General features: G+C 35.5%; 1 protein-coding gene across 1 annotated transcript in view; it reads left to right on the top strand.

Annotated features, from left to right (window-relative positions):
* Positions 1-1,746: 1,746 nt before the first annotated feature.
* LOC107868399 (probable LRR receptor-like serine/threonine-protein kinase At1g53420) overlaps positions 1,747-15,816 on the top strand; it is a gene marked incomplete in the record, with an annotated part of 44,521 nt that continues 30,451 nt past the window's right edge. Inside the window, 20 exon segments of the mRNA XM_047410558.1 lie at positions 1,747-1,984; positions 4,101-4,227; positions 5,371-5,442; positions 6,023-6,094; positions 6,234-6,305; positions 8,024-8,095; positions 8,202-8,273; positions 8,370-8,441; positions 9,182-9,253; positions 9,374-9,445; positions 9,537-9,608; positions 9,699-9,770; positions 9,876-9,947; positions 12,403-12,468; positions 12,906-12,968; positions 13,487-13,552; positions 13,775-13,810; positions 13,920-13,972; positions 14,397-14,755; positions 14,830-15,024. Coding sequence (XP_047266514.1) covers positions 1,747-1,984; positions 4,101-4,227; positions 5,371-5,442; positions 6,023-6,094; positions 6,234-6,305; positions 8,024-8,095; positions 8,202-8,273; positions 8,370-8,441; positions 9,182-9,253; positions 9,374-9,445; positions 9,537-9,608; positions 9,699-9,770; positions 9,876-9,947; positions 12,403-12,468; positions 12,906-12,968; positions 13,487-13,552; positions 13,775-13,810; positions 13,920-13,972; positions 14,397-14,755; positions 14,830-15,024 — 1,995 coding nt within the window.

The following is a 15,816-nucleotide window of genomic DNA, read 5'->3' as shown; positions in this document are numbered from 1 at the left end:
ATCCCTATTTATGTTATATATTTAAATCTCTCTCTTTATCTATCTATATATATGTGTGTATGTACATAAATTATATGCACTACTAATTCATAATTCAGTAATTCACAAAGTATTAACCTATTCAGGACAATAAAGACACAATATAAAGTTCAGCTATTATCATAATAAAAAGCTTGAAACATTTATAGCTTCCAACAATTAAGATTCAATTTTTTTTCCTAACTAACATTCAGTTCAAATTTAAAGATTCTTGTAAACTAAAATGCATTGGTAGGTTTTGGCGGTAATTAAGATTTCATTTTTTTATGTTAGTTGTTACTATTTCTATTTTATAAGTATTTTCTTATTGGTTAAACCGAAAACCAAACCGTTAAGGATCAAAAACCGATAAATCAAAACAGATTAGAAAATATCTTATTGGTTGATTATTAATTTTACATATTTAAAAACCGAAAACCGATAAATCAAACCAATAATACGTAAAATCAAATCGAACCCATCCGACCATGCACACCCTACTTTTCCATAAAGGTGAAAAATGCACCATTTTCTTGTCACTTTCTTGAAAATTCTACATTATAAAGCTTGCTATAGAGGAGGCGTCTCTACTTATTCAGCTTTATATAATTTTAAATGTCTACTAGTTGGAGGGTACATATGTCAGCTTAGGCCAAGTTCAAAGATATGATTAAACTTTGTCACTTTCTTGAAAATTTCTACTTTAATAAAGCTGAAACTTCAATAATGGATAAAGGGAGGGAATCAGTTCCCTACCACAAGTCCACTAACAAAAAAGGCATAGTCTTATGTGAAAATTAAAGCAACTCGTGATTTGCATGGAGAATTTAATTAAAAAAGACCATTAACAATGGATTGTGGAAAAATTTCATCTTTTTGCTGTAAAAAGACATGTAAAATGAGTACTGTAAAAAGTTTCAGCTTTATAAAGTTGAATTCCAAAGAGGAAAGTGACAAGAAAATGGTGCATCTTTACTTTTTCTTTTTGGAAAAGATAAGCAATGCTATGCTGTAAGGGCCCAGAAGTGGGAACAACATGAAAAAGTGAAGAAAAGATTGTTCTTTTTTATAAACCACATTAATGTTGTTTGTAGATTTATTTTGTCTAAATCATATTTATGTTTTAAGAAATCCGCTAGATATTTATAAATATTTGAGCTGAGGGTTAATCGGAAATTACCTCTCTGCCTCACAAAGGTAGGGGTAAGGTCCGCGCTGTGTCGTCAAAGGCGCGCTTAAGTGCTTTGCGTCGCTTGATTTGTGCTTTATTGTCGTGACGTACTTTTCCTTGCCTATGAGCCTTATCCGAGGAAGCGATACTAAATAATTGATATTTCACTTCATCGTAATTTTTCCTTCAGTTTCTTTGTTCATATATTTTTTTCATTCATGCTTATTAACTATTAGTGTTGGACTAAACATATTCATTAAAACACATGCTTTATTTGCATTTTGTGCTTAAAGCCCCAACAGACCTTAGAACTTTTCTACGCTTGTTGCTTTTGATAACACCGGGACCCAGTTTCGCATACATCCTACTCTGCTCAGACCCCACTTGTGGGATTACATTAGGTATATTTTTTTATTGTTATTTGATTATAAATCCAGTTAGGATTCTATATTAATTTAAAGTTATAGGAAACCATTAACTTAAAATCTTGGATCCGCCTCTGCGACATCCAATACTATTGGGTATAGTTGAAGAAAGAATGCTATTATAAAGGTATTATGGGCACATATTTGAGAAGCTTTGTGGTTAAAGCTAAAGAAGACATAAGCATTTCTTGTTTAGCTAATATCCCAATGTTCATGCATATTTACAGGGTCTTCATTTCTCTTTTGCTGCTTTTAGTCCTTTTAGAGGTGACTGTGGAACAAGCTACGCACAGTCCTCTACAGAGAATCTGTACAACGACCTTGTATGATCCAAAATTGCCAAATATACCTCCTCTTGCAAAAGAAGATGGTAAGATTGTGACTGTCTTAAGTCTTTAAGGCTTCTCGGCCGTTGACATATACTGAACTCAGTTATTCTTTGTGTAAACATTTTTGCTGCTTTGTTTTCTTATACTAAATGATTCAAACATGTTCCAATCTTATTTTGCTTTCAATGTTACATTCATTATGGAGAAATAATTTTCTTTTGTACTTCTTGTGCGGGACTGCTTTGGATTGTTTTTCCCTCTGAGGTTGGGGTAAAGTCCACGTACACAGGTGTGCTGTTGTTGTTGTATGGAGAGAAAATTTTCAAGAAACATTTAGAAAAGAGACCTCCAAATTTCCTCCTTGATAAAAGGGCTTCAGTCAAATCTCTATGTGTCGTTCGGATAAATGTAAATTTCATCAATGGAAGTTCTCAACCTCCACTTAGCACTATGTTCGTTGACGCTCTGACTGAAAACATGGTATTTGTCTACCAAAAAATGTTGCCTTCTAAATCATAATAGTCCATTGTTGTCTGAATTCATAGTCGAATTACTTTTAACTTGCCTTGTTATATTTTCAAATTATTTTTCCATCCTGGGAACGGGAGCCTTGAAGTAAATGTAAAGTTGTTGCCATGTGACCAGGGGGTCACGGGTTCAAGCTCCGGACCCCAGTAGAAATGTAAGGTTAGGCTGCGAACAATTAAGTTGTTCGGACTCAGGTTCGGGTATCCGAGTCGGATGCGGATTCGAGAGTCGGATTTGTCAAGATATAAATTTTAGGATTCGGGGGTGTGAATCCGAGAGTGGATACGGGTGCAGGGATTCGGCTTACAAAAATTAAATACTATAAATATAGAGTTATAATTTATTTTAAACTAATTTATTTTTCTTGACCCATAGGGATTTAAATTTATTTTACTATTTTTAGTTACTTTTTTTCATTGATTTTACTTTTCAATTAGGAATAATATTCGTATTAGAATTTTTTTCCAAAATTAAAACTGACGTTTATTTACCAAAAAATAAAAAATAAGTATAATCTTTAAGGAAAGTTGGTTTACTGACTGACATTTGTATATTCGTGTTTTTATTTTTCATTAAAAGGTATATCTGTGATTAATATTATTAAATGTTATTAACACCACAAACAAATCAATTTGGAAAAAAAAAACGTCACTGTTAATGCCGACGACAACGGACAATTGACCTTACGACGACTGCACGATGTTTTCCGGCGACGGCGATGATGATTTCAGGCGACGGCGATGTCCATTGATAACACCGTCTCTGTTCCGGTGGTTGTTGGTCGAGATTTTTTCCGGTAAGTCGCCGGTTAATTTCGATGCTTCCGCAAATTTCTTCTTCAGTTTGGTCAACGTCTCTGAAATCATTTGACCGAATCGGAGACGGCGGAAGCACCCGTCCCCGCCCAGTCTCGTGTCGAGACGGGTTCGGAGGCAAAACAGCCGAGTCCGAGCAATATAGGCGAACAATACACCTTGTGGTGGGGTTTTTTCCAGACCTTACGTATAGCGGGGGATGTCTTTTTTTCTCTTTTTTTTTAATTTTTTTTTTTTTCCATTCTGACTTCCCCTTCAATATTTTTAAGTTTTTATAGTCATCACCAAAAAAAAGTTATAGCTTGCTTTGTTTATGGTAAAGACATCTCTTCCTGTAACAACTTTTAATACTATAATGAAAGCCGAACCTTTACGTGTTATTTTGTACATGAATCGTAACATAGAGATGAACGTAATATAGAAAGAAAATCGCACTGTGCGAGGTGATTCTATAGTTTTATTTCCTCCATTTGATCAGGGGTGAGATTGAATTTTCGTTAGACGAATAAAGTATAAACTTGGATGACGGTATAAAGAGGTTACACTCTCCCTACTTAACTTATTTCACATACTCATAGCTAACAATTGGCGTTCCAATCCTAAGGAGTTCGTTTGGTTTAAAAACAAGTTATGCAGGGATTTTATATATGGATAAATGTAACGATTACTAATGCAGGAATTGTAACGAGGGAATTATTTTTTATCTAGAGTTTAGATGAGCTTGTTATTTGCTGTTGCATTCTACATGATATCGCAGGTTATCCGTTCTAATTTTTTTTCTGTGCTGATGCAATTTTCTGTATGTGGATGTCAGGGGATGTCATCAATGATCTGCTTGAGTGTTCTGGGGAAATAATATCTCCAAGTTGTTCAATTGGATCAAATTCCGTTACTTGCGATTGTTATCTTGAGAACCAAACAAGATGTCGAGTAGTGCACATGTATCGCTTCTAATCCAAGTTATTTACTATTATCATTGTTTTACTTTTTTGTATTTTTCTCAACTGCTCTTCTTGTTAATGATTTGCTGAGTAATACGCCATTTCGAAATATTACAAGTCCAGGTGGGACGATGGGGTTCATCCGGACCCCTTTCGATGAAAAATTACACTATGCATGGTTAAAATTATTTGTATGTATATATAGTAGATGTTGAACCTGCTTTGGCTTGTGGTGTGTTTACTTCATTCTTTTGAATAAATCCTGGTTCTGCCATTGAGAAATATATGCTTGGGCTCTTGGGCACTTTGCCATTCTAATATTCTTTGCGGTCGTCGTTTGAGTAGAATGAAGATATGCAGTGCTTATGGTGCTTTTTTGTTTTTGATAACCATGGTGTTCGGGTCAGTTTACGCGCACCTCAACTAACTCCATGTGATACTTGCCACCTCCCACCGACAACAGGTACTAGGTAACTCTGTCCATTACGGCTAGAACAAATGGGAAGAAATCACCTAGTGTTTTTGTCTCAGTTGGAATTTGAACCATAAACCTTGTGGTTCTCAACCCACATTATTGACTACTTCTCTACTTGAATTTTACAAGTATCTAAAATTATGCCTCTTATACATTTGGAAGGGAGCCTTCGCGTAACATGTGAAGTTTCTTCCATGTGACCGGGAGGTCACGGGTCAGAGCCATGAAAATAGCCTTTTGATACTGCATAAAATAGACCTTTGTGGTCCGGTCCTTCTCCAGCCCCTCCCCCCCGCCCGCACATAATGTGAGCTTAGTACACTAGTCTGCCCTATGCCTCTTTACATTAATATATTATGTTGATTAATTATGTTTGTACTATAAGGTTTTCGGTGAAGCAGGAATATTCATCTTTGCCTACTCGACCAAAAATGATTTAGAATAATTTCACTATAATAATAGCAACGTCTCCATAATTTCACTGCAAAAGTGTAAAGCAACTTAAGAGACATCTTTGCCTACTCGACCAAACTTGCAGGTCATCCTTGTTTTATATTCATTCTTGTCTGAAATTGTGGTCTCATGGGCATTACATTTTGTTGCATTTGTTTTTAACTTTTCAACTTCGAGATTTCTGATTGATGTTTTTGCAACATAATGAACTGCAGAGATTTCTCCAATAGACAATTACAAGGTATGATCCCTCCGGAGATCGGAAACCTTCAGTATTTAGAAAAGCTGTAAGGATACCTAAACAATTGCTTTTCTGTTTAAATTCGTATAACAGATCGTAAGCATGCTTGAAGATTTTGCATTTAAGTATCATTCCATTTGTTAGATTCCAGTTGCATATTGTACATGAATGTAATAAATATTATAGAAAAAAGAATGCGGTAGCTACAACAACAATATACTCCGTGTAATCTCACACGTGGGGTCTTAGTGTATACTCAGACCCCCTTCTTCAGGAAAGTACAGTTTATATTTAAGGTCAAATCTGATATTTATGTGTTTATATTGCATATTGAACCCCCTTGATACAACTTGAGAATCTATTTCGAACCCCCTTACATAAAATCATTCCTCCTACACAACTAGTTGCATATAAAAAATGACTCTAGATTTATACGTTCTATGATCAGAAGCAAATAAACAAGAAATTAGCACTCTATGCTAATTTTGGTTTTGGCATCCTTACTTGAATAATAGCAGGGGAGCTCACGGCTAAAAAGTTAATGCCTTAAAACTCATTTTGAAAAAGCGATCTTATCTCTTGTACTATCATTTATGTATCTATCTATCTATTTTGGTTGATAACAGATATTTGAATGGAAACAATTTGCATGGATACATTCCTGCATCATTCACAAATCTTGATAATCTGGTGGAACTGTGAGTAGTTTCAGAACTTCAGCTGCAAAATTTTTCATTATATTAGAAACTTTTTTATCTGTTTTAAAAGTCCATTACCATGCGTACGATGATGTTTATCTTGAATTACCTGTGATAGTTATGATGTTTTATCTGACAGTTCTCTCTGTGATAACTCATTGGAAGGACCCATTCCACCTTTCCTTGGTCGGATGACGTCTTTAAAAAGAATGTAAGTCATCGGTTTACCATTTTGTATCAGCTTTACAACTCAACCCACACGCAATTTCTACGTACTTGTTTAATTTCCTGCAAATTTTTAAATCAAAAAGAGCAACTATTGCTCCCACTCATTTCCATTAAGGAAAATAAATGGAATAACTTCAATTCGACTGCTTTACAAAACCAGAAATTCCTTTTTGGCAACGGAACAATCATAAAGTAATGGTTCTCATCCGAGTTTGAATGCTCGCTGTTGTAACAATGTTATGACATCCTAACAGTAGTTGATGACGCGAAATATACTATTGCGAGCAATTCAAATATCATGAGAATTAAATGATAGATGATTGAAACTTGAAATGTGGGTGTTGTGAGATAGCATGATGCTTACCAAAGTCAATTCTTCATCTATTTGATGGACAGGGAAATGTGAAGGATGTTGATAATCCCTTTGTTCATTGCAAATTTGTGACAAAACTGTGGCATTTGATGCTTTACTTGTTTGGCACTCGCTCAGTTATGCATCACTCCTTCAAGAAAACACTCGGAAGTTGGCACTTAGGAAGTGTTTAATGTGCCACATTGGTTGAGGGATGGATTGTTTGTCTCCTTATATGGTCTCGATCAATCCTCAATTCATGTGTTGGCTTTCAAGATTGAGTTAGCCTTATGGTCAGAGCTAGACTCAACCTTCTTGTTAAATCCTTAGTTTTGATGATTGACAAATTGTATTTAAATTGTATGTTGGGACCTGTTTTTTGGAGATTTTGTGATGACAAAGCTGCTACTACTTAGGGAACAGGTTGGTCTTACCTGTCACTATTACGGTCAACTCTCACAGCTGACACAAAGTACGAAAGTTGGTGGAAAAGCTGTTGCCATTTTTTTGCCTCAACCAATGGGATTTCTCCTATGTTTTCTTGTGTCATACTAGATATTGCTCATCTTCTTCAACAAGAAAACCAACGTTTCCATATTCTCACAACAAAATATCTTTCTGAAGTGGAATCAAAGACTCCTCTTGCAACCGGGAACTGATTGTTCATCGAGCTGTATTTTTACTTCCTCGTTATAGTTGAGTCTTTATACATTGTTCTTAAACTTTTGGCTACATTTGCTTATGATTGTTAGTAGGTGTTGAGGTGTAAATCTTTCTCATTGTAGTCATCTAGAGTTAGGTGATCGTTCAAGCTAGAGTTAGCTTGGTGTGTCCAGTTAGAGTTAGCTGGTGCTTGTGGCAGTAGAGTTTCCTGAATGGGTCTTCTTATAATAGAGTTATTTCTAGGAGACAAAGGATAGGAGGTTAATACTTGGAGTCTATATTCAAGAAGTTGCTTGGATATAGTGGATGGATATAGTGGACGTTAGAAATCCTGGAAGCAGGCCGTGGTTTTTCTCCCTTGAGCAAGGAGTTTCCAAGTAAAAACCTTGTGTCTGCTATTTACTTTATTCCCGCACTTCTTAGTTTATATTTCTCCTAATTCTTGTTATGTGAGTTCATTTCGGAACAGGTCCCTGTGTTGAGGAGCAACCCACTGCAACTCTTCACCTCTTATTGTGCGTCGCAATGTAGGGCCCCCATATTATTTTGTCCACCCTCTAGTTGGAAGGCCTGGGCGTGCAGTGGGTTGTGAAGCGGCACACAGAAAAAAATCATTGAAATTCACTCAAACTTCTATCTTGGTATCATATTTAATCATTAAAATCTAACCCTTGTTGCCATTACAGATATTTGTGCAAAAACTTCTTCGACCAACCAATTCCTCGGGAATTGAGTCTTCTCCCATCGTTGGAATATTTGTAAGTCTAAAGCTGCATCTCATATTGCCATTTCTATTCCAAAATTAATTACTATTTTCTAGTTCTCTTAGTTCATCATATTTTTTTTTTCTTTTTGTCGTTTCAGAGACTTGAGTTATAACTTCTTATCAGGGAAAATTCCGGCTGAGCTGGGACATATTAAGAGCCTCATTGGATTGTAAAATCCTTGATAAGATCCATACTTCTACATTATCCTACTTTCCGTTTGGCTTAGTGCAAACATGAATCCCCATATATTTGCCTTCACAATTAGGTACCTCGTTGATAATCAACTCTCGGATGTACTCCCGGAACAGCTTGGAAATCTTGTGAATCTTGAGGAGTTGTAAGTATATTTTTGTTGGTTACAAGTTTGTTGGTTTGAGAGATAATCTTGATCTTTCAAATGGAAGGCTATGGCAGTAGAATACTTAGCAACACAAGATGAACTGATGCATTATTTGCAGTTTAACTAAAACAACTTAGAGAACTATTATTTAAACTTATCACTGTATTATTCTTTTTCTTTTTTTTTTTTTTGGTCCAAAAAATGTCCTTGTATTAAAAAATTCACCAGACGTACGCTTGTATTAAAGCCTTTTATTTGATCACATTCTACTACAAAAATTTGTGACCAAGTATACAGGTGATGATAAAAGTTTTTGTTAATCTCCAAATGTGGTGATAGCTTACAAACTTGTAAAGATTTCCACACAGACATGATTACATGTTTGATCGTATATGTTTAGGGAATATAGTTAATCCACTTACATTTAGACTGACCTTTAGTGAATTCTTGGGCGTGTACTTAGCTACGTACAATGGGATAAAGATGTTTTTTTTTTTTGGGTCTATGCCCAGGTCCCGGAGAGCTGGCTTTCATCATTCCCAACCCACAGCTGTCTGTTGAAGTAAAAATATATCCAAAGCAAAACAATTCTACTCATTCCTTGAATTATTTTTAAAGCTGGCTGTAATTAATAGGGACGTAGAAACTGCTAAATTTGAACATTTACTGGATAGAGTTTCATCCAAGGTTAACAAAGAATGTAGGGATACTTATTATTATGTAGTAAATGATTTCAGGTACTTGCAGAGCAATGAATTTTTTGGTCCCTTGCCGTTGAGCTTCAAGAGTTTGAATAAACTGAGATACTTGTAAGTATATATTCTCTTATCTTTCGTTCTCATTAGGCATACAATTGAAACACGGGGAGGGAGATCATCAGATTACTTTTATTAGTTTTAAATCAGTTGATTAATCTTCTTTTCCTGTAGCAATGTGCGAGGGAACAACCTCAGTGAATCAATCCCAGATATTTTTGAGCAGTGGCAAGATCTTCGTATCATGTAAACTCAGAAAGTAACAGTATGCATGTTTTATACTATCTATGCATGTTTTTATCGAGACTATTGATTCTTCTCTGCACATGTTGAGAAGGAATCTGATGGGGAATAATTTTTCTGCACCGTTGCATGGCCAATTCTCAAAGCTGAAGAATCTAACAGAACTGTAAAATCCTGTAGCTTTTCGATCTGCATATTATTGAAAGGAGTTCTCCCAGACTTACAATTATTATGTATTATATTATATCTATTTCAGGCATATCAGTCACTTAGTTGGAGGAAGCTCGTCGTTTCCAGATTTATCCGGAACGAAACTTTTGGAAGTTTTGTGAGTCCCCTGGCACCCAAAGTTTCATGGTTATTGGAGTAATAGTTTTCCTTTTGATCTTCTCCTAAACTGCAATTTTATTTTTCTGATTTGTTGTTTATCTAGGACATTGAGGAATTGTTCAATAGCTGACCGCATCCCTGTTGAGATATGGAATTTACCTGACCTACGGTATCTGTAAGACAGCTTCTTCAGTAAATATCTCCATATTTATTTACATTACAAAGAAAAAGGCGTATGATTATTTGATAGGGGAAAGTCGATGTGTCAAATGTTCTCATCTCTGACTGTACCTTTATCTTATGAAACTCTTTGGGGTCGTTTGGTAGGATGTATTAGAAAATCTAATACATGCATTAGTCATGATATTATTTAAACTTTGGTTGGTAGGATGTTCAGGGTATACAGTATATCAAAGAAAATACTTGAAGTGCTTGGAACAAAGTGGAAAACCAAATTAATTGTCACGACCCAAATGGCCATGAGTGACACCCACACTAACAATCTTGTGGGAGAACCATTTAAATCAAACCATTATCCAATCGACTTAGTCAATATTAAAATGATATTTTCATAAAGTCATCTTAACAATAATAATTTGGAGTTAATCATCAGTAGCGCAGAAATCAAACAATCTACTAACTGAAATTCTCAAGACCCTAAAGTCATCGTACAAGAACTACTAACAAAGATCATGTCTAAAGAGATTTCCCAAAATGAAGTAAATAAAGAATGTTTCATTACTCAAAAGATGGACAAGAACAAATAAGATGACCCATGGAAGCCTGGAGACGGAGTGCTCACCCTTGGATCAAGATCTGCTATCAAACTCTAGAGGTGAGATCATGTATTAGCCTCTAGAACAATTTTTGCACTCAACAAAAGAAGAGTACAGGATAGTATCAGTACAAACCACTATGTACTAGTAGGTATCATAGGCCAACTCAACTTAATAATATGTACACAACATAAATCAAAGAACAAGTAGACAAGCATCATCACATAACAAATTCTCAATGAATCAACAATACAATAATAACAGGTCAAACAATGCTCACAGACAAGCCACATAACTATCAAGAGTATTAACCATACTGTAAACATCCACAAAATCAACACAAATATGTTCATGTATATTATAATAAATTCTCAACACAATTTATCCTAATGGGCACACATGCTATGAGACTTAATTTTGCCCAAATAGTCATGACCTGCAGGGAACAATCTATTGTTCATGTACCGTACCGGCGTGGTACCCAATTCAATATAAATATAAATGTACCGACGTGGTACCCGATCCAACATAAATATAAACGTACCGGCGTCTTACCCGATCCAACATAAATATAAACGTACCGGCGTCGTACCCGATCCAACATAAATATAAACGTACCGGCGTCGTACCTGATCCAACATACATATAAACAAGTATTATCAATATCAATTTACACAACCTCACAGCATACAAACAATGTACCAAGTTTACAAGTACACTTAAAGTCATAAGACAATTCCATCAAGTCAATTTTCAATAAGCATTTATACACGAATCAACATCCACACATCATCAATTTCAAGCATGTCCGATTACCAATCCACAAGCATCCAATTTAGGAGCATACACACAATTAAGTTGAGTCTAAACTCCAATTAAACCGTAACCTACCTCAATCGAAGAACTCGAATGCAAGCTACTTTGTAACGGCCTTGCCCTTCCGTACGTCTTCCGAATATTTCAAATCTGTTCAAATATATAACTCCTATAAGAGTACGAATTTATTGACACTCGTTTGTAAATTCTTACTCTAAAGATCCTAGACCTAAACCTCAATTCTATAAATTTCGCAATCTAAAATAACACACAAACAATAGTAGACTGCAAAATCTTCACTAACATGAAAACCAATAACCATAAACCAATCCCATCGTTAATTCTCAATTTCCTTCACTGCGTAAATGAATTAATTAGAATGATAGCATCTCTTCGGCAATGATAATTACATTACATAAACAACTTAATTCACAATTTATCATAATGGGCACACCATTCTCATTCTCATCCAAGAACATGTTAAATCAAAGCCATTGCCGAACTACGCAACCTCACGTCACTACCACAGTGTCATAATTAAACATCCTTTCATTTGAAGTGGCTTACCTTAAAGTTATAGAGATCTCCTTAGAAGGCTGCGTTGCGAAAAGAAGAGTAATACAACTGCTCTTTTGTGCCCCTCTCCTCTTTAAAACTTCCTGATCTTTTTCTTGATAAATATTGTAAACCCTCTCCATTTAAATTTATATTAAAACTTTGGCCCATTAAATTCATTATTTAAAATACCCAAATCTTTGAATAGATCATCGAAATTAATCGGGACCTCGAGAAAATACTCCAAATAATGACTTAAATCAATTCCGTACATCTCAAAAATTAATACTACCCATCCCGTGAATCATAGATCACGTATACAAACTATGGGGAGAGAAAAAATGCAAAAGACCCGTAAAATTCACGAAATGACTAGGAGGGTCATTACATTAATTGAGTGTAAACCTGTCACTAAATAGGCTTTACATGTTTCATGAACAAATATATAAAGTAATTCTATTTTCTTTTCCCCTGATGATGCAGGGACTTGAGTTTCAATAGTTTGTTTGGTGCAATTCCGGAAGCTGTTAACAACTCGCTGAAGTATATGTAAGCGATCTTGCTTCTCTAACTAATCGTTAAATATAAAAGGCGATACTATGCATTTCTTCTTGAAGCCAATAATAGTTTCTTGCCAGTAGTATTAGCAATATTCTCGTATTTTCATGTTCTTTGTTTTTGGTTATTACATGTGTTTGATTGTGCTTCGATTATATTCATTATTTCATTGATGTTACTGTTCTTTCTTCTTTATGCTGTCGTGTACTGTTTTCCATTACTTACTATTTTTCATTTTGCATTCCCTTTTTCAAACTACTTTGGTTTCCATTGGGTATGTTATTGTTGTTGTTTGAATATCAGGCATTGTTTGATAACTCACTTTTGATGAATTTTGTGCACTGTGATTTCGGAACATTGATTTTTATCACAGTGTTTTCTTTTTCTGTCTTGGTATCAACTGTCATGATCCGGTGCGTTGTTTTCAGATTTCTGAAAAAAAATAATCTCAATGAGACAATTCCAGCTTGGATGAATTCTCCTTCATACGTGTAAGTGTTTTTTGCGTTAATATATTACTTTGTTGGTTTTAAGTTCAGAATGAACTAAATTGAGGTGATAACAGGAAAGTAAAAGAAAGCACCAAATAAAGGGTAAAATTGCGTCTGTTACTTTAGCCTTTGTAAATTATGTTTAACGGTAAAGTTGCAAGTTGCAGCTGTTATGTTTAACCGTTTAAAACTCGCTTTCTGTTTTTGCTAATCCCTTCTGTTAACAAATACAATGTGTGTTTGCGTTGTTTTGGTCATTATTGCTTTCAATTAAGCTACGGTTTATACTTAGAGCAAACATTTCTTTATCTATGTTCTTTTATTTACTCTTACTAGCCATTACTAGGGTATAATAATATTTGTTCAGAATTTATATTACAATTATATTGTCGTAAACATCATGGAATTTAATTTCTTCCAACTGAAGTTTGATTTAGCATGATTTTCTGTGCCGACTCTGTCTTTTCATTAATTTCTACAATGTATTCTGCCACTCACCCGTCCAAGTCAAAGTGCAGGGATGTTTCTGAAAACCTTTTCAGAAATGTGGGCATTAGCCCCGGACAGACGCTAAACCCTGACTTGTAAGGATGATTTTCACATATCCAGAAAAATCTTATTTGTGTACTTCTTAGCTATGTTTCTTGGACTCTCCAAAATTTTTACGGCACCCATGTTAGATTCTCCAAAATGCACGACTTTTTGAGTATCTAACACACGCCCGTTGACATTTTTGAAGAGTCCGAGCAACACAGCTTCTTAGTAGCTTTTCTATTTCTGAATCCAATGATATTACCCTTTTTCAGGAATCTGTTTGAGTGCTGCTCCAACGGAAAGGATGAGTAAGCTCTTCCACTAGTATCTCCACAATGACGAAAAAAAAAAGAAATAATTTGGTCCTAAGCAAATTGGACTTTCTATGCTTAACTTTGTGAGTAAATTTGAATATAGGGTTGCAAAGCGGGACCTAGTTGATTTCGATTGTAAGGATGGAACTCAGTTTAGTAAGTACTAACAACTTCAAATGTGAAGTGATATTATTTTACGTCTTATGTTATTTTCCTTACGAGTAGCTTCATAGATAGTCTCTCCGTTTCAAGTTGTTTGTCTGTTTTAGCTTGAGAGTGTAAGAAAGTAGAGAGAACTTTTTGAGTCTTGTGGTTCTAAACTAAAGGAAAGTAAGATAAACAAAGTAAAACAGACGGATTTACTTCTTTTGGGATTGAATGTGACTCTGCATAAAATATTATGATGGACTAATTATTTCTATAGTGAAAAGTATTTGTTTCATGACTCATTATACGATTTATATTTTCTAGTATGTCGTCACAATGTTGTGTTGCTCGTGTGTTTCCATTCCAGATTAAAGTTTGCCCGCCTTTTGAGATTATAAATGGATCATGTACTAAATAGTTTCTCCTTCTGTAGATGACCGTTTGTATATAAACTGCGGTGGTGAGTCTGTATTAGTTGACGGAAGAGTTTATGAAGCTGATGTAAATCCACGTGGTGAATCAACTTTCTTCAAGAGTAATGGATCAAATTGGGGCTACAGTAGTATGGGAAACTTCTTATGGGCAAGTCGTAATAGGTATACTGTAAATGATGGCCAAATTCATGTTGGTGAGGCCCAATTGTATAGCTCAGCACGTTTATCCCCTATCTCCTTGAAATATTATGGATTTTGTTTGAAAAGTGGAGTGTACGACGTGAAGCTTCACTTTGCTGAAATAGCTAATATAGGTTCGCATAGCGAAGCAGGGCGTCTCTTTGATGTAGATATCCAGGTAAGGTACCAAAACCATCAAGTTGTCGATCCATATGCAAACATATAGAAGATTTTTAGATAATATTTATGCAGGGGGAAAATGTGCTGAGAAACTTCAGCATAGAAAAAGACGCGGAAGGTGTGGATAAGGCTAAAACAAAGGAATTTGCTGTTCCTGTGGACAACAACGGTCGACTGGAGATTCACTTATACTGGTCCGGAAAAGGGTCGGTCTTATACCCATCAGTGTACTATGGGCCACTTATATCCGCAATTACAGTAACTCCAGGTATTCATTTTATGTCGGATTGTTCACTATTTTATGAAGGGGGCAATTGGAGCAACGATAAAGTTGTCTCCGTGTGGCCTATATAGGTCACGGGTCCGAGTCATGTAAGAAGACACTAGCTAATGCTTGCATTAGGGTAGGCTATCTATATTACACCCCTTGGGGTGTGTCCCTTCTCCGGACTCTGCATGAACGCAAGATGCTTTGTGCACAAGGATACCCCCGACTATTTACCATTTTATATGGTTTTGGTTCCTATTTTGTGTCTGATATTTCACCGTAACAATTTATGAACCAGCTCGTGATTCAAATGTGTCCACTGGAGTGCTTGCTGGAATTTCAGTATTTGCATTACTTCTTCTAACTACATTGTTCATAGGTTTTACCTGGAGTTTCAAAGACATATGGCGGGGAGGTAACACTACTTTATTTGGTTTCAATCGGGATTTGTAGTTATCGGTTTTAATCACCACCGTGTGAATCATAGGTCTTTTATTTGTTGTAAGCTTCTTTACTTTATTTATGTTTTCGATCCCTCTGACATATATTTACTAATGTGTTGGTATAGATCTAGAACTTGTTGAATTGTACCCCGGTGGGCTTTACGACTACCGGAAAATTAAAGCTGCCACAAAGAGTTTTGATATTGCAAACCGGATTGGTGAGGGAGGTTTCGGGACAGTCTATAAGGTTAGCTAGAATCTTAACTCATTATAGGTTGTGATTTTTTCTGATATATCTTTTGAAATGGATAAAAAATGAAAGCAAGACAAACAAATTGAAACGGAGGT

This window comes from Capsicum annuum, chromosome 4 (assembly GCF_002878395.1).
Source record: "Capsicum annuum cultivar UCD-10X-F1 chromosome 4, UCD10Xv1.1, whole genome shotgun sequence".
Taxonomy (NCBI): Eukaryota; Viridiplantae; Streptophyta; class Magnoliopsida; order Solanales; family Solanaceae; genus Capsicum; species Capsicum annuum.
The sequence above is the reverse complement of the archived record's forward strand: the minus strand, read 5'-3'. Positions and strand labels throughout refer to the sequence as shown.